This window comes from Trachymyrmex cornetzi, unplaced genomic scaffold (genome assembly GCF_001594075.2).
Source record: "Trachymyrmex cornetzi isolate Tcor2-1 unplaced genomic scaffold, Tcor1.1 scaffold67, whole genome shotgun sequence".
NCBI classification, from domain to species: Eukaryota; Metazoa; Arthropoda; class Insecta; order Hymenoptera; family Formicidae; genus Trachymyrmex; species Trachymyrmex cornetzi.
In genome coordinates this window covers 725,280-751,130 of record NW_017299992.1, presented here as the reverse complement: position 1 = coordinate 751,130, position 25,851 = coordinate 725,280, and the positions used below count along the sequence as shown (strand labels likewise).

At 39.1% G+C, this 25,851-nt stretch overlaps 1 protein-coding gene across 1 annotated transcript; it reads left to right on the top strand.

Moving 5' to 3' along the window:
* Positions 1-102: 102 nt before the first annotated feature.
* Positions 103-24,722, top strand: Hr39 (nuclear hormone receptor FTZ-F1 beta). The gene is made up of 7 exons (XM_018517221.1): positions 103-877; positions 19,662-20,149; positions 20,759-21,183; positions 21,522-21,866; positions 21,993-23,612; positions 23,879-24,169; positions 24,269-24,722. Exons 2-6 carry the CDS (start codon positions 19,822-19,824, stop codon positions 24,143-24,145), a joined length of 2,985 nt encoding a protein of 994 aa, XP_018372723.1. The 5' UTR covers positions 103-877; positions 19,662-19,821; the 3' UTR covers positions 24,146-24,169; positions 24,269-24,722.
* Positions 24,723-25,851: the final 1,129 nt, after the last annotated feature.

The window sequence follows — 25,851 nt, the reverse complement described above, 5'->3', positions numbered from 1 at the left end:
GGGAGAAGGGAGTCGAGAAGAGGTGGTGGAAGGAGACGGAGAGAACGCACTCGCGAAGGTGCGAGCGAGAGGGAGGGAGAAGGAAAGGAAGAAAGGGAGAGAGAGAGAGAGAGAGACGCAGGTACGAGGGGCCACACACACGGAAGGTCCGCGGCGAGAGAGCGAGACGGAGGAGAGGGAGAGAGGGAAAAAAAGAGAGAAAGAGAGAGATGGTCGAGCGCGAACTCGTGGTGTGCGCGGAGGTGCCACCAGCCGGAGTAACAGCGGAGAGTCGGAGGTGGCCCGTGCCTGTGGCTACCCGTAACCGCCCGTGGCTCGGAGCTGTAACTCGTCGCCGTTGTAACGTGACGCATGCGGTGAAGAGGTGCGTGCGCGACGCGTATGTACGCGTATACGCGTTCCGGAGTTCGTTCGCCCGTCCGCGTTTTATCTCCGTCGTGAGCCGCATCCACCGGGAGCAACACGGCGCGAGGTGCTCCGCTGCTCCTCTCTCTCACTCTCTGTCTCTCTCTCTCTCTTCCTCGCTCCTCTCGTTCTCCTTTTTCTCGTTCTCTCTCTTTCTCGTGCACGCGAGTGTGATCGGTACAGTGCGACCAGTGCGACGTGATACGTTCTCGCTCGCGGATCGCCCTTCGCTGTGCTTCGCGCGACAGAATAGGTGCCGCGCGTACGTCATCGTGAAAAAGACTGTCAGGAGTGCCTTACTAACTTCTTCCCCTTGAGAATTACTTGTCGACGTTGTACGACAAAACGCGAACACGTTCACCATCCTCGTCACAGTGAGATCCCAAACGGAGCAAGAGAGAAAGAGAGAGAGAGAGAGAGAGAGAGACGGACGGATAAAGAAGAGAAAGAGCGCCTCGGCGCGTTGAACGAGGTAAGAGCGTTTCCAGTGTTTGTTTTGGGGAAAAAAAAAAAGCGACGGTAACATTCATTAAGGCCTGTTCGCCGTGTGACTCTCGACAGCATAGACGTACGGAGGTTATGTTTCCCGATGACCCCTCGACTCCCACCCCCCCGCGCCTCCTCCTCGCTCCTCTCTTCCCCTTCCCTCGCAGTCGCCCTCCCCTACCTCCTCCCCTCCCGCCCTGCTTTTCCTCTTTCTCGCCGTGTCCTTTTCACGCTCTACTCTTCCTCCACTCTCTGTCTCCTTCCCTCTTTTTCTCCCTCGCGTACTTTTTTCTTTCTTCCCCCTTTCTCCTTCTTTCACGTTCTTTTTCGCGTTAAACGCGTTGGCGCAAAGCGCGACGCGATCCAAAGTTTCGAGAGATCCGCGAACTCGGAGTCGCCAACACCTGGCAACGATTTTCATCGGCGCGGCCACTACGAGCTCTGACAGTTGGTTACGCTTCTCTCTTTTCTCACTCCGTGCCGCTCCGTCTTTCTCTTCCACGTGCGGAGTTTCTCGTTAGTTCACACTCGAACGTAGTACGTGTACGCGCGATGTACCTGTCTCGCCTCTTTTTCGCGTGGCCTATCCTCCCTCGCCGACCAGCCAGTTTCGTAACCTCTCGATACGGGTTTCAGGAACTATCAGCTGTCAGCCACCACCGTAGTCCGTGCCACCTGTCCGAAACTCATGCGCGCGCGCGCGCACGCGTGCATGCGTGCTGTCTCCGTTTTTTTGTCTGCCCTGCTCTTTCTCCTTCTCTCCCTCTGTCTCTCTTTCTTCCTCGCTTCTTTGCTCCTTACTGCATTATTCGCTCCCCCACCTTCTCGTCCGGCTGTCGGACGTTAAACCGCACGATTTTTTATGGAGTAGTTTCCTTCGCCAGTTGTTTAAATCTAATGCATGATTTCTTCTCGAGAAAGGTGCGCGCGCGCGCGCGCACGATTAAAAGACGATCGGTGATCGGAGCACGGCCAAGCTCCCGAAGTAGAGAAAAGGCTTGTTGATATTTCGGCGCGCAGGCTTTCTGGCATGACAGCGCGACCGGCCTTGAGCCCCCCTTCCCCTTCCCCTTCCACGTCCACGTGTCCCGCCTTCCCTCGCGCGCTCTCTTCCTACGTGTCCCTACTACAGCCGCACTGCACGATACTCTATGGACCAGTGACGCTCAACTCGCGATGGCTTCTGCTCGAACCAATTCTTCGAGCTTTTCCTTCATTTGTACTCTCTAAATTCTTTGAAGTGGAATCGCATTCTAAGGAGTGAAAATTGAGCCAGTCTTGAAAAAGAAAAGGCTCAATTTTTAATATTCCAAAGAAAGATTTCCCCCTCTTCGAAATGACAATTCACTCTAAGATTCTTAGAATTAGAAAAAGATAAATAGTTAAATAAGTTAAATCGAGATTAAAGTTAATCTTATTTGTGGAACCGAGCCTTAAAGTTTTATAGAGTATATAATATAAATTATGATAGAAAATATTATTAATTGTATAATTATATTTATATTATATAACAGAAATTATAAAATGTGTGTTCGCTATATTTTTTTATACTTTTTGTGCAAGTCTGTTCCTTTGTAATTTTACCCCCGTTAAAATTTTATATATGTATGTGTTTGTTGAGTAATTTACATTTTTAAGTAATTTATATTTATATTTGCTAATAAATATTTTAAATAATTTATATTTATATTTGCTAATAAATGCCACATGTTTCGTGATAGAGGTATACAATTATACAAAATACATTATGCAAAAAATGATAAATGTGTATGACACATAAAAATAAATAATGTATTGGAATATATTTCAGAATTAGTATATTTTGTATAAAGAAATGGATAGTAATAAGCGTATTTGAACTTAAATTCAAAATATCGGTGTATAAGTTTGAGTTTAGAAAAATGAAAGATATATGTTTCACATGTAGCATATAAATCACACAACATACGATATGATTAATTTCATACATTACAAGAAAATATTAAAAACAATCTATTTCTCTGCAGTGAGATCATCTCTGAGAGAAATTCACGAAGGAGCTTGTCTTATTAAATAAAATTTGCTTTATTTATATTGGGATTGTTTACATACACACAACCTTAATTAAAGATAACGTAAGTGTTTTCATAATCCGCAGGATTTATATAGATTAAGAAGAAGCTTTATCTCTTGTTAGTGGGGCACCACTGCTCCTTCCCCCCCCCCCCCCCCCCCCCCCCTTTCTCTCTGTCTCTTTCTCCTCCTCGGATCCCGATCTCGATCTCGTCTCATCGCGACGCGTCTTGTTCGGAGCTCTCGAGCCCTCCTCTCCTTTCTCTCACGACGCGCGCGGACACGAAATCGCCGCCGAATCGTCGAGCGGGCGTTTCTCAAGGTAGGAGAATAAGTGACCGAGAACGCGACCCGAGAAGTCGTCAAGCCGCGGCGCGGCTGGAGTTTGGCGGCGATTGAAGGAGCCACGGAAGACAAGAGAATGAGAGAAAGAGAGAGAGGGAGGGAGAGAAGGGGGGGGAAGAGAGAGAAGAGAGACGAGGCACGGAGAGTGACGGCGAGAAAAATCTTTCGCTCGCTCGCTCACTCGAGTCTCGAGCGGAGAGAAAATGAAACGGGAACGTACGGACAGAACGGGCGTTAGCCCGTAGCGGTATAAGTACGGGCGTATCGCGCGGCGAAGCGATCGCGACAATGGTATCGCTATACCCATTTGCTGATCGCGGTCGCGACGACGAGGCGACCCGACCTGACCCGACGCGTCCCGTTGCGTCGTGTCGCAGTCGCGTCGCGTCGCCTCGCGTCGCCTTCTCTCGTCTCGTCTCGTCTCGCCTCGTCTCGTCTCCGATGGCTCGAGATCGAGCGCTCCACCTTGACGGCTCCACCTACATCGCACGGAGCGCGATAGAACACTCCGCGCGTCGTACTCCGCTCGCCTTTCGCTTCGTCGTATCCTGGTATACAGGGTGCTCCAGAGTTGTCTGATCGTCTGATACTTATAGTATATATAGTATAATAACCGAACGTATAACATTGCTTACTTCTTCTTGGGAGTCAATATTTTTGCTCCGCGAAATTGTTACTGAGACTAGTCTGTATTCACACCTCACTTTTAAATGTGCACATTTAGCACACTGATTGTGAGAACAAAATTTACTAAATCTTAAGACATATTTTTTTAATAGTACTGACTCATTTACTTACAGTAAATAAATATTTACTCGATTAAAAAATGATAGTTAAATCGAATAGTTATTGTACCAAATATATGAATATATATGGTTACATTTAGTACACGAAATAACGATTTTGTTGATGTATAAAAAATTTAGCTACATCTGAAAATAATTTTGTTGGACCATGAAAATAATTACGTAGTCATCTCAAGCACGACGAAGACACTGCAAAGTGTTTTGACATTCCAGCAACCAGTTTGATTGTCCTACATGATTATTTTAATAGCCCAACAAATTATTTTTAGATCTGTATCGTTAAATTTTTAGACACTTTATCAAAACCGTTTCGTGTAAACATCCAATTAATACTTTAAATAAATATTTATTAAAATTACATTACAATTTATTAAAATTAGAATATATTTCTTTCAGAGCGTATAATTTACATTACATATACTGTAGAATCTCAGAAATAAATCAATGCATTTATTGATAAAAGTGAAATACGAATATCTTATGTCTTATGTTTATCCGATGACGTACCGTAATAATCATAAAATTTCAAGAAACGATTATTGTTGGTGTCACAACGGACATTATCGACTTACTAATCTTCAATGCAATTTGCTCAATCAGTTTTTTTTCAACCTCGTTTATTCGTGACAAGTCTATTTATGTTGGTAAATTATCGTATCGTATATTGCAAAGCTTGCAAAGTGCGACAGGATGGATCGCGCCAACGTCCTTCGGCTGAAACGGCGAAAGTCCGCGCGTTGCACCTTCGTTTGACCGCTGTTTTTTCCGTGCCGCCGGAATGATACGAAAGGTCACGGAACGCTTAGAAGAACTTTCTCTGCGTTTGGTGGTCGTTAGACTCGCGTGCCAAGTAAAACTATATTTACCTCGCCGACACGCCGTTGCAGCGCGTTCTCTCCTTTTCCGAACTACGATTTACGCGAAGAATCGATTCGATTCGCGCAGGTAAAATGTTTCACAACGAGATGCGATTTCGCGATATGCGGGGTGTTGTACTTCTTTAAGGATCTGCAGGAAACTCTAGACGTGTATTTCTTGAAAAATTTGGGATCGAGCTTTTCCTGCCAAAAAGTACAGATATTCGATGTTGATTTAACTATTATATTACCTAAGCTTTAGTAGTTAAAATCTTAAAGAACAGAAATATATACAGCAAAATTTTATTTTTTAAACAGTTTCAACTAGCATTATTCAATTAATTTTATTTAATTTCAATTTTTTTAGTATTTGCTATACATAATTTTATTTCAAAAATGTTCATCAAAAATACTTGATGAAGACATTACTCGCGTGGTTTTTTTTTTACGTAATTATTCGTGTGGAGTGTTTCTGACACGAACGTCATATCTCAATTTTCATTGTTCTTTTTGACGATTTACACTTAAATAAAAATATCAATTCTATACATCTTCCAACCAAATCTTTTTGATAAAGATATAAATACACAATTTTTTTTTTTAACTGAAATGATTTACGCTCTTCGGAAAGAATTTTGCTAAAGTATTTAAAATTAGTTACTGTGCTAAAAATAATTTGGTTGTTAAAATATTTATGTACTGTTTAAATTGGTTGCTCTATATATACATATATATATATATATATATATATAGAGTGTCAGTTTTTTTACATCATTATTATACTTGAACGTCCTACATAATAAGGTATTTTGACGTTCCAAAAAAACTTATTTTCAAATCTGTATCTAGCTAAATTTTTACTTACTTCAGCAAAACCATACTTTCCGTGTAATTACATAAAATAATATGTAAATAGCATTCAAACATTTTGCAAATTTATAAATATTCTAGACGTTCCATGCGAATAATGAAGAATTAATTGAGCACGCGGAATAATAACACATTTTTTCAACGAATATGTTACTAAAAATTACTTTTAATTCGAAAAGATTATGCTACTGAAGTTTCACACACATGCATCTTTTACATAATTCATTGGAATGACGTAAATCTTTAGAGATCGATTCATCGGCATTGGTAATTATGGCGATCATTAACCAATACAATCTTATGATATTACAATTTTCCTAGGTAAAAATAAATAGCGATTACGTAGTAGTGTACAAGACTAAAGGCTTACATAAGGAACATCACTCGTGTTACGACTAACGTGAAAAGAAGTCGGAGATACTCTCGGCATTGCTGCACACCCATGAAAAATCACCTGTACGCTCTGTCATAAATCAGCTCTCGGAAAATCTGGCAATATACCATTTCTATACATAGTATCGTTCAGAAAACATCAATTTTTGGCTTCCTAGGAGATATCATGTTACTGATACGAATATAATCGTGGAATGTTATTCACAATGATATAACGATAAAATCAGATGGTTAAGTGCCTTTTATCTTAAAAAAAGATACTCTCCCTTAACGTATCACACGTATAATATACAGAGAGGAAGGTTAATTAGTTGACCCTAGATTAACATTAATTCAGTCAGCACAAAAGTCTGATCAGCGGTATCTGTGGGAATAATACTTGAATAAATTCATAACCACGGACATCGTGACTGCCCGTTGACCTCTGATGTTACGAGAGTGACATGGACGTCTACCACGGTATTGGGTATTCTTGGCATATATTCCTGTTCAGTGGCGTGCGAGTAAAAGTTCGTCGGTGGCGGCCACGGCGCGGTGGTGGCTGCGGCGACAACGGGTCTATCCATTCGCGAGCGTGTCTCTCTCCGGGTAATCGCTACTCCAGATTGCGCAAGCACCTTCGGCCGCGATCTTATCGTGTCGGCTGCAGTGTACACTGCATGTACGTGTGCCCGCACGCATTCATACGCCCGTCACGTACGCGCGGTGGTGGCTGCGGCCGATGTATGTACCGAACATACACGTATATACACATAGATGCAAGTGTCCTTTACGCTCGATGGATTCCGTGCGTGCATGTCGACGGATATGCGTACGGATTATGAACGTATATACGTGTGTCCGCGTACGAAGAAAGAAAAAGCGTGAATGCGTGAAGGGCGGTGAGGAAAGAGGAACGAAGTGTACGCTGGAAACAGTGGAAACTCCCTGGATCCTTGAAACAAATGCGGATAAGCCTAGCGCAACTTATGAATATTGATGTACCTTTCTCGACGGCCAGACCGCACCTCTATCACTCGTTTCTATTCGAGAACCGATCGTCTTCCCTTCTCTCGTTTTGAATTGAACGTTCATCACCACCATGCGCCGCGATTTTTCGGCGGCGTAAGACCGCGAGGCCGGTTATTGACTTCATTTTGCGTTATGCCTACACGGAAGGAATCGTTTTGCTCAAGTGTCTTAAAAATTTAGCTGAATAAAGATCTGAATATAATTTTGTTGAGTCACTAAAATAATTATGTAGGACGTTCAAACTGGTTACTAGGCTGTCAAAACTTTTTGTAGCATTTCTCATCATGTTTGAGATTATTATGTAACTATTAGGTGGTCCAACAAAATTATTTTATATTTAAATTAAATTATTAAATTTTTAGATGCTTCAACAAAATCATTCTTTCAGAAATGTAGTCGTCAACTGGATTAATAAAATTAAATTAGCTTGTCAAATAATTTTGACGAGTTTCCGGGAGGGAGGGGGATGGTTTTGCAGAAATATCTAAAAATTTAGCCAGATATAGATCTGAAAATAATTTTGTTAGATTATTCAATAGTTATGTAAATATTGATGATAATGCTACTTACAGTTTTAACATTCTAGCAGCCAGCTTGGGCGTCCTACATAATTATTTTGATGGTCTAGCAAAGTTATTTTCAGATCTGCAGCTAGCTAAACTTTTAAATACTTCAGCAAAACTGTTCTTTCATTGTTATCGTGAAAATATAAACATAAGTCGATTCAACTAAGTGTATAATTTATTGTTATTTTGTGGATTACCCAGTATTTACTTAAAATTATTTAATTATTAGGTATTGAACTTAATTCCTGCCGTTTTTCATCTCCAAAATTGATTTGTTTCGAAGGGAAATACCAAAGTATTATTAATAAAGTATTATTAATTAGTAATAAAGTAGAAAAAGGAGGAAATTACTTTGATTAAGGTATTCATTCATCTTCCCTTCGAAACAAATCAATTTTAGAGACGAAAAACGGTAGGAATTAAGTTCAACACCTAATACTTGTAAAATTACGAATCACACACCGATTTTAGTGAAGGAAACGTCATTTAATTCTTCGTGCCTATTGATAGAAAAGAACACAGAGTGACAAAAAGAAATTACATAGAAAACGACTCGTATTAATTTTATATAAATAATATAAACAATATTGGGCTAATGAGAGTCACAACTGCGGTAGTTCGTGCAGAATAGAAAAAACTTTTATTATAAGTAATACTTTTAAAAATCCTCAGACAGACGTTTCGGCTCCAATTCGGGCTATCCTCAGTATTCCAGAAATAAATATATTTTTTCTCATGGCATGGGCAAGAAAGTAACAGCTCTATCATTCCATTCAGTTTCTTGCCCAGCCATGAGAAAAAATATATTTATTTCTGGAATACCGAGGATGGCCCGAATTGGAGCCGAAACGTCTGTCTGAGGATTTTTAAAAGTATTACTCTTATAATAAAAGTTTTTTCTATTCTACACGAACTACCGCAGTTGTGACTCTCATTAGCCCAATATTGTTTATATTATTTGACATTCTCGAGAGTTATAATTAAAGTTTATAATTTTATATAAAATCCTGTTCATTCCCATCTTCAGAATTCTGAGGAAAGTGTAGGCCGAGACTTGTAAACAGCTGTACGTTCAAATGTCGCGTGTTCACCTCGGGGTCTCGAGTATTTTCTTGTGACGCGCGTAATCAACCTCGCGGTTTCACGTTTTAATTAATTTACGCTTCAGCGCAGTGTAACGCGGGGTGACCTTATTATTCCCTCGCGACGTCCAAGGGGGGTAATATTAGACAAATGACGCGAGACAATCCGTCGTATCGCGACCATAAAGCGCGGACTCTTCCCACGCGTACTCATATCTCTGAGCTGGAAAATATCTTTGAGCCAAGGCTCTTGTCCGGAATCACCTTAGCAGCTGTATACGTCGTCCGAACACCTCTTGTTCTCCAAAGGTCGACGGTTACAGAACGCGCATGAAACGAGGCAGCTGGGATTTGCCGACGGGATATCGCGACGCAACGAATGTGGCCGTAAAATTTTTCTTTGCTGTACCGCACACGGGGATAAGAGGGGAAATTGTATCTCTGCTAGTCGCAGTCGTTGGATACCGGTTTTGGTGCTGCATTGTTTCGAACTAGCGACATGGCAGTTCCATGCAATCTCGTATTGCTGCATTCTTAAAACGATACACGGAAAGGACAACTTTGCTACTGAGTGTCTAGAAAGTTACCTAGTTACAGATCTGAAAATAATTTTATTGGACTATTAAAATAACTATGTATATGGAAAGAACGATTTAGCTGAAGTATCTAAAAATTTTATTGAATACAGATTTAAAAATGATTTTGTAGCACCATTAAAGTAATTATGTTGAAAAGTAAAAAAAATGATGAGGAATGCTACAAAAAGTTTTGATATTCTAACAATTTGTTTCAGCATCCTACATAATTGTTTTGATGATACAATGACATTTTTTTCAAATCTGTATTTAATTAAATTTTTAGATACTTTGGCAAAATTCTATTCTTTCTGTGTAGGACGCTTAAGCCGATTATTAGAATGTCAACACTTTTTACACATTATTCATTATACTTGAATTCTCTACATGATTATTTTGATGGTTCAATAAAATTATTTTTAGATTTGTATCTACCAAAATTTTTAGATACTTTGGCAAAATCATTCTTTCTATATAGGATATATGCTGGACATTACATGGCGTTACACCGTGATAAAAAACTACTTACGCTATATGCTGGAAATCAAAAGAAATTTGGAATCGATAATATCAAATTGCTATCGAGTATTTCTGAACGAAGAAATATTTTTAAGGAACGCTCTTTAATTTCATTTATCTCGCTGAGATGCTACGTTTTTTTTTTTAAAGAAAGTATCGACACAGATTATTTAATGATATCAATAACAAATCGAAGACGTTTTCTTACTCTTAACTTTTAATAATTTATGAATTGTTATTTTATATACAGAACAATTATCTCTGTGTTAATTCTATATCTTATGTTGATAGATATTATTATTAATAGATAGTATTAATAGCTATTATTATTAATAACTATTAATAATAATAATATTTATATATATAGGTAATTATTATTAATAGTTAAAAATAGTTATCAGTAGGAAGTATAGCCAGCTTCCTTCGTTGACAATTCTTGATACGCCACTGCGTTTGTTCGCACTGATTGTTGTGCGATCTGCCGTTCTCTGTTACATTCGGTATGGCATTCTTTCAGTAACGGAGGCTGGAGTGCAGCCAACAACCTAATGCGAGTCGACGTGGCAATTCGATCTGACTGTACCTGTATCTTAATCACAACAGCAAGTAAATAATTTCTGCGCTTAGATACATGGATTAACTGCAAAAATTTCACCAATCTCCATTAATCAATCTAACAACTTTACTTTCTTTAAGCGATAATCTCTCCTGCATTCACTTACTCCAATCATTCACAATCAGTTATGTACATACTTATCTAAAAATATCTAAAAATCTATCTACGCGAATTAATGAGGAAAATAAATTTTTATTGCGCTATTAACTGAGGTTTTTGAAACGTATGCAAAAGGAACGTTTTGCAACTGCTTACAAAAGATTATTATTGCTAAATCAGTTTTATTTCAAAACGTTACTATATCTTTTATACGTACAATATGACTCATAGTTATATCGCAGTTTTATTGTAATAATCAATATTAACCGCAATCCGATATCGGTATATCATTCGAGAATTTATATTTTGCGTCTTTATAGAACGCTCTATGATGTTTATTTGTTGCATTCCTGAGTTTACGTCGCGTGTTTGCGCTCTCGGCACTTAATCTTTTGCTATCACACATTGCGATTAAAGTCATTTTTATCCGGACACCCCAATGTCCAACTTATAGACGCGTTTCGCAAATCGTTTTATGCGAACGGCGTATTCCTCAAGGAAATGGTGGTTTTTGGCTTGAATAGCCGAATACTAAACCTAGCTATCGATTACCACCGGTAATCCGGCGAACGTGTGCCGGTCGATGTCGCGGCTGCGAAAAGGAAACGCGTGCACAGGCAGAGCGCGAGGCCGGTAGCCGCGCGACTGTGAACCTAACCGGTTTTCGATACCGCTCAAAAATGCCCCACCGTCGGCAGTAATAATTTTAATCGACACCCAGGCCCCAGACTCGCGCCCGCGCCGCCTGGCTATCCCTCTCGCGTACACGCTGCTCTCACGCTCGCGCGTGTATATTCGCGAGATGTCGAAGATATGCGCTTGCGAGGCCCGAGACCGGGTCCCGCTTGACAAGGCATATGCTCTGGCTCTCTGGCTCTGGCCCGGGTGAAAGGAAAACGTGCGCGCCTACTACCTTCTGTCGGAGACAGAACGAGAAGGATTCCACGGCGAGCTAGGGTATGCACGACCGCGGGAGACACGCGCACTTTTCGCGGAATACCGAAGCACGAAAACTGATTCCAGGCGAGCGTCAGGTAGCGATGACACAACGTGACCGCGAGTAGTCCGAAACGCAATCGTGAGGTAATCGCGGGAACATGTTGGGTTACTTTTGCTAAAAACTCGAGGCAATAAGTTGTAATGAATTTCAGAAATTCTTCTTTTACGTAAGTAATGATCAAATTAAGGAGATTCGAAAATGATGACTTAAAGATACCTAAATGTTTCGATAATTCGATTACATTCCTTAAGTATGGATACTTGATATTTAGTATGGGAATCTTGTTGTGAAAATAGTAAATTTAGATATGTATAATTTTCTTTGAATTTTAAATCAAGACTAATTTATAAAGGAGATTTTCTTGTTAATCAGGAGATACGGTAGTGTCTCTGCTAAGCCAAGCGCGACGATTAGGAATAACTACATAAATTTTTACTCCGTATTAAAAAATTAGGAAGTATGTTAAAGATACCTTTCACATCCTCAATAAGTATTTTTCTATTACTAATTATTTTGTGATATGTGCTGTAAAATATTTGTGGAAGATGGATATCACTTCTGAAACAAATATACCTTTGTAGTAGACGACGACTATCGTCCGAGAAATGGAACGATGAGAATGCTATGCATGTATAACCAAGAAAACCACTCCAGTTCGAGATACCGTTTTATTTCGTGTGCAACGCACTCGTATCGGGTTCACACGATTGGTTGTCCCTCGTACTTGCCATTAACTAAAAAATTATTTAGTAGATAATTTTTGTACGCGTTTAATTGATATCTTGTAGAAAAAAATTTCCGATAATTTTTGGGCAGAACAAACCGTTGATAAGCTTAATATTCTCAATTTTCTAACGCATTCGTTTCTAATGGGGCTCTTTTTTTGTTAATCGTTTGTATTTAAAAGTGTTAAATTCAGCGCAATAAAAAGAGCACTAATTTAACTATAATTTGTAATCATTTTTGGTGCCAACTATATACTTTTTTTTGGTAAAACTAAGTATAAATATTATTATTATTATCCTAACATTATAACTATAAAAATAAAACTCCTAATCATAATTATTTTATTATGCAATTTAGTAAGAAATATTAAACACTTTTCTCTCAGTATATACAAGATTCTAGCAGATATTAATATATTTGAATAGCTGATGTCTATTGCGATGTATTTCCAATTTTCATATAAATAATCGTGAACTTTTCAGACGTACCTATCATATTCTTAAGTCACTTTTAAAAAACCAATACAGTACGTTTTAAGAACATCGCGATGGTATGTATAGTACATACGTTTACGATGACAGTGAAATATGGTCGACGCCCACTTTCATAATACTAAACCTTCGGAGGTTGATATCACTATTTAAATGTAGCAATAGCTTGATATATCACACAGTATTACGAAAGAGAAGAATGTTGTATTAAAATCTGCAACATATGTCTATAGATTTCAATTAAATTAATTTAACTCGAAGCTTGATCTGTTTTATAAAATAGAGTATTTTAGTTTTTTATTGTCTAATTTATAATTTCTCCGTTCAAATAAATACCAAAATTTATCTTCTAAAAGTTTCTCACATCTCATTGATTTTTATGTGAATTTATTATTCATTTGTTTCTTATAAAATAATAAACTACACGGAGAAAATTTTCTTTTAGAATTCACCCTGAAAATATGATAGTTGTAGTACAATACAATGTTTTAAAGATTTTTACCATCGACTTCAGTAAAATTAATCAAACTTGTTTTATACTTTATTGTAATTTTATTAATGAATGAGAGAGATTTACATTAAAATTCTTCGAAATATATTGTTGTCCCACGACTATCATATTTTCAGGGTAAACTCTAAGAAAAAATTCTCTCCGTGTATGTATATGTCTATAGTAGAAAAACTACTTTGTAGAAAATATAAACATTTTACATATTTATGATATTAAACTAAATTATATATATTATATTTAAAAAAAAAAATATATATATAAAATCTAATTTTAGCAAGCTTGGAATTAATGCTCTGAAAAACGAGAAAATCGATCGGTGTTCCACGATCAACCACGGAAATTCGATAGTCCGAGGAGGTGCGCGAGCATCGTGCCATTCTGACATGCCGACTCGTTGCACGTGAATGTTACACTTGGCCGACGTGTTTCCTCGTCGAGGACGAGAAGGTCTAACGTAATACAGACGGGCAGAGACAAACACAGGATGGTGCGGCGCGACGCTCCGCGTCGCATCTTTCACGGTCATTCCGCGGGACTGGCGATCGGGGACTATGTTCGCGACCCGCTTAAAATAGAGTCGCCGTATATTCCGTAGGTCGTCGATCCCTCTTCCGCGTCACCTGCCGTGCTGCCTGCAGCTTGTGTCAAGATACGTGGAAGCCAGGCACTGCGCGTGCATCACGCGCAACCACTGTCGCGTTGCTCCGCCGCGCCGAGACGGGACGCCCGCCCTGCCGCTGATGTCAAGAAACGGCACCGATCGAACGGTCATTGACTAAAGGCTTCGACGGTAAATAACCTTATGCCCGTTACCATAGACATTAGACGCGCGTTGCACGTTTCCACAAGAAAGCGGCATTGTTAAAAAAGGATAGCTTCGATATTACATTTGCGCGAATTCGTCTCTACAAATAGGTATTACGAACTTTAACTAGCAACATTTCTTGAAAGTTTTGAGAGCGCGTGGATATTAAATTTTTTTCAAGTTGTGCCACTTTAGAATACAAGAAACATAATTTTATTCTTGATAAATTTATGGTCCCATTATGATTTATTACAGCTAATTTAGCAATGTATGGCTAATATTTTACAGAAATTAGTAACTTTGAACTATGTCATCGCCTGTGTTTCGCGAGTCACAATTATTATGTTAACAATTAATTGCATTCAATTAGCAATTATCAAAGAGAATTAACAATCACGTCAATGTTAATCAAGTAGTTAATTTTTAACAATCACGATTTTACGCTGTTGTTTCGAAAAATTCCGAGATTTATTTAATTTTATTAGGTATTTCCCCTTTTCATAAAAACATTTTTGTCGGGGTGGTATTCTTTGGTAGTACGGCACTTGGGCTATCGTTTCGCGTATGATAAAGCCCGATCGTGTTATCGTGGTGCGGAGGACGATGCTTTGTTCGCAAGCCTGCTATGTCAGACAAAACGGATATCATATGGTCGAGTAAAATGAGGAGATCCCACGGACAACTTGCACATTTTATAATGAGCTTGCTGCTGATTCGCTGTAAAAAGAGGATAAGGTGTAACATGGGGCAGAAAATCGGCTTACGGAGAACGTACGTAGGAGTCCCAAGCGGATTTCACTAACTGCATTTACGGTTGTCGCTCTCTTCCGTATATGACTCATTTTTTTTTATCCCTCTTTCATAATATTTTCTTTATTATCTTTTAATGTTACATATGAAGCCAAAAGTTACGTAAATACAAATTGTATAATCAACTACACGTAGAATATAATTTAGTTTTTTCTCAGAGCTGTACTTTTTCGAGAGTATGTGGGAACATGTCGCATATCCCGAACGTCAGATTCAACAAACAAAAGCATTAATCTTAACGGTGGCGATTACGACGTTGCTTACCGCTATATGTTACATTTTAAAGCGCCTCAGGCAATCGCCGATGGCAATACTTGTCCTTTCCTCATTGTGTCGGACAACGGTAACAAATAAGGCTGCGACAAAGCGATGTAAAGGACACAAAGGACGTGAAAGCGGCTCGCTCGTGCGCCTACCTGTCGAAGCGGTTAGCGGCAATAGCGGGGAGACGGGACCAGGGAGCCGAGGGAGCCCTCAGCCCGGCGCGGCGACGTTTTTCTCGGCTCTCTCGACGAGAGCCGACGCTTCCTCCGACCGTCCTTACGCGATGTCACTGACCCGAGTCTGTATCTCGATGCACAAGAATAAGGAGGAGAAGGAGGTGAAGGAATGGAAGGAGAAAGAGGAGGAGGAGGCACGAGATTCCATCGTCGTAGTCATCGTTTGTCGTCACCTAGGGCTAACCGCCGCTTGGCCGCCACCGCCGACGACGAAGACGCAAGACGACGACGGTTGAGGTCGCAACGTCCGGCGGTGGTGGTGGTGGCGGTCGAAAAGGATTACGCAATAGGCGTCGTTGCACCGGTGCAACGTGCAACGATAGCGTGGGGCCGCGGCCTGGCCTGGCCCGGCCCGGTTCGGTTCGACTCGCCACGACGTGATGGTACGCTGGTACGGTGCGGTCGGCGCGGTGCGGCGCGGCGCTCCCGAAGTGGGGAGAGAAGACCTTGAGCTGCGTCACGTGACCCCGAAGGTGCATAAAAGCCGGGTAGGGCGGTCGCGGAGGGCCTTGAACTTACCGCCGACGTCGACGAAGTCGGCGTCGTAACTATCGTATCGCGCACACACGCTCGCCTTCCCGAGTAGTAGAAGCAGTAGAAGCAGTAGAAGAGACGACGACTCAGGGGTAGAGCGACGCACTCGGCGTGTGCGTACTACCGCGTACAATCTTCTATATCGCTTCTTTTCTTTCCGATTTACGTTCGCTCAAATAAGATAAGAGAGAAAGAGAGAGGAGCGTGTTCCCCTCTCTCTCTCTCTCGTACGCTCGCATTCGCTTGGCGTGTACGCTCGTTTCCGAAAACGTAGACCGGCTCTCTGTGCGCCAGTAATTCCAGTATGCGACCTGCACTCGCACCCGTGAGGAGCTACCTGCCGCCGCTACGCCTGCGAGAGCAGCGGCGCGGGGAGGTGCGGGTATCAGGACGATTCTACGTAGTATATCGCGACGAAAGAGGAAAGACCGTACACCGGTCTCCGATATGCTCGACCGCTCCCCGACTTCGCCCGTCCCGCTCGTAACTATAACGTTGTTACGTTATTTCTCGAGGCACCGCCGCCAACGCCGCGGCCGGTGCGTTTCGTTTGAACCTCGCGATAACTAGCTCAGCAAGACCGCAGAGAGTACGGTTACCGCGTTACTTGGTGCGTCGTAGCCGCGTAAGCTCCTGTATATGAACCATAGATATGAACAAGATACCCGACTGCGATAGCTCGCTGCGTCACGATGCGTAAAATAAGAATAGTATAGAACGATACTACATTTCCTGTTACCTCGTCCTACCTTGTACGGCGGAAATGAAAGGAAATGTATAAAAGTTGTCGGTTTAACCTCTTGAAGGATACTGGGTACATATGTGTACACTGTGCAGTCAGCAACTAAAAAATTGCAACGGTTTTTTTCAATTGGTTTCGGAATGCAGCCTACTCATCGAACGATTGGTTCTCACTTATGAATCCAAATAAGAATCAATCGCTCGGTAAACAAGCTGCATTCTGAAACCCACCGAAAAGTATTACAACCTTTTAATTGCTGACTGTATGTTTAGTTTTATCTGACGTTTGAATGTTTTGCGAAATACTATTGCGAGTAAATATTCTTTAGACAATAAAAATTTTTTTAATTAAGTAGCAGATACTCCTTAGTTTTAGATTTATGTTAACATATTTTTATATAAATACATTTGAGACATCAAATAAAATAATTTTTTGATCTTCAAAAATTTGTCCCTTAATAGATTAAAACTAAAAAAAAGTTATGGCAGAGCAAAATAAAAAATATGCCACATTAAGAGTGATATCGAAGGATTAAAATTGTTCTATTTGCCTATCTTTACAAAAAGAGTGCAAATAATTTTCTCATTGCTTACGTGATAGGAATTGATAAATCGAAATCTTTTTCATATTAATTTCGAATAATGTCTTTAAAGAATTTTAAATAAAAATAAAAAACCGAAAAATTTTTAATAAACGTTATAAATTCAAAAGTTCCAAATTCCAAATAAAAGTTTAAATTTAAAAAATCCAGAATACAGGTAAATATTGACTAACTTCAATCGATTTCTGAACTTTCTAAACCCCTACTATCATGAATTTATGCACTGTAGAATACTTTATATGTATGAGTAAAGTCGCAAAACAGCGAGAACTGAATTATTTCTTTCGAGGACATGTCAATTACAAGGTGTTAATCGTTAATATATAGTACTTGCGAGTTACATGTAGATCTTTATATATACCCAGCGTGTGTGCACCAGTTGCGTAAATTATTTTAATTATCTGAACAGTTTACGCTTCAGAGAGCGTATGATCTAAATGAACGATTTTATAATACGCTCAGTTTGAAAGGGGATAGCAAATTTAATAGTCTCTAAATTTTTTGGAAAGTGGAATCTAATTCTATAAAGAGTGAAATCACGCTCTTAAAAATTGACAATTGTGTCACTCTTTTTCAACACTGGCTCAATTGTCATTTTTTTTGTCACTCTTTAGAATCAGATTCCACTCTAAATATTTTAGAGAATAAGCGATACGTTCCAATCGAACGATTGATCGCGATCGTCGAAGATTTGCGATTCGCGACGCCGACACGCGTGTTGATCCTTGTTTTTTTAATGGATCTTCTTATGTTTGTCGCGTGATCGACTGAATACTCGTCCCGCACGCATTCGCACTATGTGCGGGCGTGAGTGAACGCATGTGTTTCCGCGCGAAGGTCGTTTGGCGGTTCCGCGGGACCGGAAGTGGGCCGGCCTTGCGGCACGGCCATCGGCGTAACCTTGCAGACAAGAGAGACAGAGAGAAAGAGATAGAGACTTGACTGTGTGCGTCAGTGCTCGCGAAATCGTGTGACTAGATTTCGGCGAACGATCATAAGAGAAATCTACCGATTCAATATTACTTGGTTATTTCCGAGCCGAAATAGTTAAAGGAGTTTGCATTCTTGCGAAACGTACGTTATTGCGTAAACCGTGAATTAGAAAGTATATCTAAGAATTTTATAATCGGACTTTGAAAACATTTTTTCACTTAAGAATTTTTTATTTAAATTTTATATTAAAACGGATTCGATTGGAACAAACGGAGAATCATTTAACATAAATCAAATGTCGAGTGTGTCTAATGTTAAGTTTATAAATGAGCAATTATATACACTACCGTCAGAAAGTTTAAAACCAAGCGTTTTAAAGATTTAATTTTGTGTTCTTTTTATCTAAAATATATACAAGTCCAATTTTATTTTTCACAGCATTATAATATAACCTTGAAGATAAAATTAAATAAAAAATAATTACCACACTGAGAGAAAAGATTTTGTTGTAGGAACAAATCAAGGGAAAGCAAATGTGATATTTGTTAAAAAAACAATCGATTTGTTACGATTGCAAATTAATTCGTCAATGTAAATAATCAATAGTTTCGTTAGCAAATAAGAGATTCATATATATATAAAAGTCGTAAATGGTTGCAGGGTCTCAAATCGTAAGAAATTGATTAATTCTAGTCAAGTATTCTCCCTATATTTGATTGTGCTTGGTCGGTTTCCTACGACTTAAGACTCCACGATCATCTACGAATTCTATGTAAACGAGCTAAAGTCTATCCAAAAGATAGGTTAGATTCTATATAATTTGTTTCTGTTACTAATAATTGGTTGGTATAGTAGACTAGCAGCAATCACAACATAATTTGTTGTTACATATTTACTGATCACCGGTTAAAGGTACTGGTGGCTTGCTAAATTAACAAAATCCTTTCTCTCAGTGCAGAAATGCTTTATTTCTTTTATAATTTTATCATAAATTATATGTTTTAAGATTATATCATTACTAAACTTTCTGACGGTAATGTATATTAAAATGATAAGAGCTGAAACGTAGTTTCTTTCTAATTAATTATATTAATTATACTTATAATAAAATTAATTATAGTACTTAATATTTTTTAATTATACTTAATATTTTTTCCATCAGATTAATGATTGAGAGATGCGTTAATAGTGGAGATTAATATAAAATGAACAATGACTTGTTTAAAGGTTCTTCTTCAATATAAAAGATACTGCGAATCTCAAATGTTAGCGTAATAATGGAAATTTGCATAACACATAAGATCTGTATTCGTTTTTCTGTTTTAGTGGTACGGAGCGAGCGTGAAATCGGCACAACAATACGTAGTTCCCGATAATTCGCAGAGGTGACGATAAGAGAGCCTGCCGTAAGGATGCTGTACACTTTCGTGAGGATCGAGAGGCCACGAGTCGTATCACGAGCTTGCAGCAGCGTAACCAGCTGAGAATGTCAGAGCAAAACGGGCCCAGCGAGGGCCCAGGGCCAGGGCCCGGTTCGGATTCGAGCTGGTGGCCAAGCACGCAGACTTGGAAGTCGTCAGCAGCCGCCTCGTCGTCGACTTCGTCGACTCCCACTTCAGCGTCCGTCTCTGTCTCCTGCTCTGCGTCCAGTTCGTCGACGAGCTCCTCCACCTCGATCAACTCGTCCGCGACCTGTTGTCCCTCGTCGTGTATCGGCGTGTCCTGTACGATGAGTCCAAGCCGTTCCACGGAGACGGGGAAAAATGTATCCGTCACTACTATTAACGTACCGCCCAATCAAGAAATGCATGATGGTATTATCTCTTCACTCTTTATAAGATTTCTTTAATATGATAAACGACAAAGTGATTATTTGAAATAATAACATACCGCCCAATCAAGAAATGCATGATGGTATTATCTCTTCACTCTTTATAAGATTTCTTTAATATGATAAATGACAAAGTGATTATTTGAAATAATAACATATATCTTTCTAATAGGTTATGTACGGTTAAAATATTAACCAAGAACCCTCTAATTTGATACTAAAATTTTTTGGACATGTTTATGCATGATAGTATTACCCTCGACTCTTTATAAGAATTCTTTAATGTGGTAAAGTGAACATTTGAAATATTCTTTTTCTAATATATGTAAGAACTATTCAAATATCAACAGAAGATTCTCTGATTTATTACTAAAATTTTTTGGACATATTCTAACTCTCTCTCTCTCTCTCTCTACCAAAGTAATTTTTATTAATTTTAATAATTGCCATAAATGTATATATTAATTAAAAAAAATTATTTACAAATTTTTTTCTGTTAATATCGAAGCTAAATCGCCAGAAAAGTTTTCCATAAACAAGCTTTTTTTCAAAGTAGTAAAATTTGATACATATAATGCAACTATGATTTTAGCTAAAGGAGTATGTAAATATCTCGGGGGGCAAAACGGCGTAACTGTATCGGTGGTATCGACCTCGGTACTGGGATGTGGAAACGCGAATGCCGTCCCGACAAGCGGAATCTGCACGAATACGGGGCCGCATAGTATCGGTATCGGAATTGGTGGCATTCTCGCTGCGAACGCAGCCGATATCGATGATCCTGAGGACAGCGACGGCGAGATCAGTAAGATTGACTTTCGAGGTGTCAATCTACGTTCGAAGAAGAAACGCGACGTATCGGGTAATCAGAATGGCGACAAGATCGGTGACGGAGAAGCAAACGGCGACGGCGGGGGTTGCTGCGATGATAATTCGCAACAGCAACCTGAGAGGCCCATGTCATGGGAGGGTGAATTATCGGACCAAGAAATGTCTTCCAATACAATTACTAATCAGGTTAGACTTATTGAATTGTATTATTACAAAAATTTCATCGAGTTTGACCGATAGTATATTTATTTAAAGTAGAAATGAAAGGAAAGTATATGATGCTTACAGAGAAATAGACTGTTACAAATTTCAAACTCATATTCGAAAAAGAATATTCATGTAAATTCTTGAAGAATTTGTAATTGTGTAAAGAACATAATTATTTATTTATGCAAAAGTGTCAAATATAAACTTATATTCTTTTAAACGAATTTTATTTTATTATTAATTGAAAGATTACTTGGCAATATTACATACAAGTGAAAATGGAAAGTTACTAACGGCTTAATTGCAATTGAATTTAGGACCACAATGAGGAAATGTCTATGGAGGGGGTTCAAGTATGCAGTACGAGTCCTGGGCCTATGGAACAGAAGTTTCCTATTAAGTCAGAGCCGGATTTTCGATCTAGTCCAGGTTTCACAATAGGATCCTTTCACGATGGTGGATTACCCATGACACACAATCAACAACTGCAACAACAGCAACAGCAACAACGCGGTATCGAAAACCTCGAACAAACTCAACAGAGCGACCTACCACTTCTTGTAGGCAAGCTTCTCGGTGGATACAACAATTCAACGCCTAATCATAGTCCCGTCCTCAATCCGCGGCATCATCTAACTAAACACAGTCATACTAGATCGCAGGTGAGTAATACGACATATTTTTAGCAAAGTTTAGCTAAAAATCGTACTAATACGTCAATTCATTAAATTGTTACACATGTTTAGTTGTACATACGCCTATACATTTTAACCCCCGGATTCTCGTAGGTACCGTCACCGGATTCCGCCATTCATTCTGCGTACAGCGTCTTCAGTTCACCGACACAGAGTCCTCACGCAGCACGACACTCTGCCCTAGGAGCGGGTAGTCCGATACCCTCCTCGTCGTTGTCCCTTTCTCGACACAGCTTCAACAACTCGACTTCTTCGTTATCTCTATCGTTGTCGCATTCGCTTTCGAGGAACAATTCTGACGCTTCCAGTAGCTGCTACAGCTACGGTTCGCTTAGCCCGCCTACGCATTCACCCGTCCAGCAGCCGAGACATCCGCATTCACACTCACAACATCATCAGCATCAAGTGGCGCAAGGTAGTCCGCTGCATCTACCAGCCTCGTCCGCAGTTGCCGCACATCATTACTCATCCTCTTCCGTACCAAGTTCGGAATTATCGCCAGACGGCCATCCCGTTGCGGAAGATCAGGAAGACTGTAGGTTACCTTCGGCGCCATCGGGTATCTCCACCAGGCAACAATTAATTAACAGTCCCTGCCCGATTTGCGGTGACAAGATAAGCGGCTTCCATTATGGCATCTTCTCGTGTGAATCGTGCAAGGGATTTTTCAAGCGCACCGTCCAGAATCGTAAGAACTATGTGTGCCTTAGAGGCGCAGGTTGTCCGGTCACCGTGGCCACGAGGAAAAAGTGCCCAGCCTGCCGCTTCGACAAGTGCCTCAATATGGGTATGAAGCTCGAGGCGATTAGGGAGGATCGTACCAGAGGCGGTAGAAGCACTTATCAGTGTACCTATACTCTGCCAAATCTCGTTGGTAGTCCTGCTGGTATGACCAGTGAAAAACTGACGACGGCAGGCAATTGCAGCCCGGCACCGGCTGGTAGCGAGCACCATTATTCTGTTAGATACCATTCAAATCATTCTTACAAGATGCAAGTAGTACCTCAACTTTTGCAAGATATTATGGATGTAGAACACCTTTGGCATTATAACGATAACGATCGGATAAGCGGTAGTGGAGGAATACTTGGAAGTGTAAGGAATACCGGTGGTGACAGTCTGTTGCTCAGTGGACCTGGAAGTGGTCCAGCGCTCAGCGGCACTGGAACTGCGACCAGTATTGGCGTCGGAAACAACGGAGGTGCAGTGGAATGTTCGTCGAATGACTCTAGCAATGTCGATACTAATAGCAGGAGGGGAGAAACGGCGAGCCCCACTGATTCAATCTTAACGGGGGCGTCCGATCAACATTCCACAAATGGCAATACCACTAATAATAGTAATTCTCAAATTGCTAGTAATTCCAACGGTAATTCAGCGCAGCATCCAGACTTTCTATCTAATCTGTGCAACATCGCGGATCATCGGCTCTATAAGATCGTCAAGTGGTGCAAAAGTTTGCCATTATTTAAAAATATTTCAATCGATGATCAAATCTGTTTGTTGATTAACTCTTGGTGTGAGCTACTACTTTTCTCCTGCTGTTTTCGCAGCATGAGCACTCCCGGTGAGATAAGAGTGTCTCTCGGCAAGTCGATTACTTTAGAACAGGCAAGACAGCTTGGTTTAGCGACTTGCATCGAGAGGATGCTCACTTTTACCAACAATCTGCGAAGACTGAGAGTAGACCAATATGAATATGTTGCAATGAAGGTAATTGTTTTCCCTTTTAATTCATTAAAAATTCTCATTTTCAATACATACTTAATACATTTAATACAGCTGTTTGTATATTCGCATCGAAATTGAAAATAACTTTTGTATCAGATGAATAATAGTTTAAATAATTGCATCAAGTACAGTGTTGTGAATGAGGATACAAATACGATTCAATTGACTTTTTTTATTTATAACGACATACTGAGAATAAATTTTATTATCAATTCATTTTTTCATATTTGTTTCTTGGAAATTAAAAGGTGATCGTGCTGTTAACGTCCGATACAAGCGAATTAAAAGAGCCTGAAAAGGTCAGAGCTTCTCAAGAAAAGGCACTTCAAGCACTCCAGCAATATACAATCGCAAGGTACCCAGAAATGCCTGCCAAATTTGGTGAATTATTGTTGAGAATTCCAGATCTGCAAAGAACATGTCAAGCAGGAAAAGAATTGCTCAGTGCAAAACGTGCCGAGGGAGAAGGCAGCTCGTTTAATCTTTTAATGGAATTGTTGAGAGGAGATCACTGAATTGTCAGCACAGTGAACTATGCCGTAAGTTTAGTAATAAATGATCTATTGTTTTTTTTTGTTGTAATAAGAAAAACTATTTTAAATAATTATTGTAATGATTATAATCTGTTTTCTTTTCAGATTCCACGCTTATAGGGTCCATAAGCTTAGGGAATCGGATATTAATAGATAATCGCAGAATAAGAAAGATTAGGAAAAAAACAAACGGCAGATGTAAGGTCTCTAGTGACATTAGTACTTGGTGAGGGGACTGTATTCTTCGTAATTAGGATGCATTAACCTAACAAAAGGTGAAAAGAATTTTTCTATTTTACATCGGAATGCTTCCACATACAGGTTGTGCATGTTCGCATTCCTGTTTTGAAACAAACGAATTTTGAAGCGGCCTACAGTGTATGTCGGATTCGTACTTCCGCATACAGGTAGATGCTAATGAGACTGAAAGTTTAATTGACGGAGACACACAGAGCATTTACTTTTACAATGATAAGCGTTGTATAAATACGGAGATGGTATCAAATAGCATTAAAATGCTATATTCTATTAGATTGATGTAATCTATTCGAGTGCGAACTCTATATCTTGGTGAAAATTTTTCTTCGTATATTTAATAGAATTTTTCATATAATTCTTCACTTTTATGTAAAGTTTAGAATTTTTTAGAATTTCTGTATAATTTTATAACTTTTTAGCAAATTTCTCATTCAGATTTTTTATATGACTCAGAATACTTTTCAAAAGTACTGAGAGAACATTTTTACGTCTTTTTTAGAATTTTTGTGTGTTTTAAGATGTCTAATTCTATCATTTCTGGGGGGAAAAAACTGATAAAATCTGAAAAAATTTAAGATATTTTTTGTGAATTTTTTATAACTTAAAAATATGACAAATTCTTAAAATATTCTAAGATGTTATGAGAATTTTTTCCACCAGGATAGTAGTGAATGCAGATCTATAAACATAGTTGATCTTTAATTAACGATTATAATAGAACAACCAGTATTGCGTATCGTTCTGCGCTTACTTAAGAACAGAGCATAGCCATGCCTTATCTATCCCGGTTATGAAAGTGTACTTAAAACTTAATACATCAATCGACCAATTGTCTACTTATAGAGCAGTTAATCATGGAATAATTAGTTGATATGTTTAATTAGTATATATCGTCCACACAAAATATGTGGCTTTTATCGGTCACACAAAATAAATTTTTTATTCTCTTTATATGTTTTAACAGCTTGTCAACAAACGGAAAAATGAGAATTTCAGTTAGCATAAGTATCATAGAAATTTCTGAAGTAACGTCAGCAATACATATAGCTGCTATCTTTTTGTAAATATATTTTTTTAAAGAAGGATTGGCTAATATTGCTTTTCCGTTTTTATTTGTAGAAAGGATATTATTTTTATGTATTAGCAAATCATAAAAAAAAGGCAAATCGGATTATATGTTATGTATACATGTTTATATATATTATATATACATATATTTATATTATATATTGTTTTGCATATATCTTTTTGATCATAATATAATTTTGAGAATTTATTGATTTGCGTTTCTTTCAATATCAATGACAAATATATATTAAAGCTCCCGTTTTCTCATTGTAACCATATGGAATTATGACGTCAAGCAAAAAGCGAATTTTTTCCTTGTAAAAAAATATACATTAGAATAAGTGAATTGTTTGCATGCTATA

Bases quoted from the DNA above. Each gene is read 5' to 3' on its own strand.
- Hr39 (XM_018517221.1), top strand. From the start codon at position 19,822: ATGTCAGAGCAAAACGGGCCCAGCGAGGGCCCAGGGCCAGGGCCCGGT. The intron at 21,184-21,521 runs GTTAGACTTATT...AATTGAATTTAG, and splicing joins CCAATACAATTACTAATCAG to GACCACAATGAGGAAATGTC. The intron at 23,613-23,878 runs GTAATTGTTTTC...GGAAATTAAAAG, and splicing joins ATGAATATGTTGCAATGAAG to GTGATCGTGCTGTTAACGTC.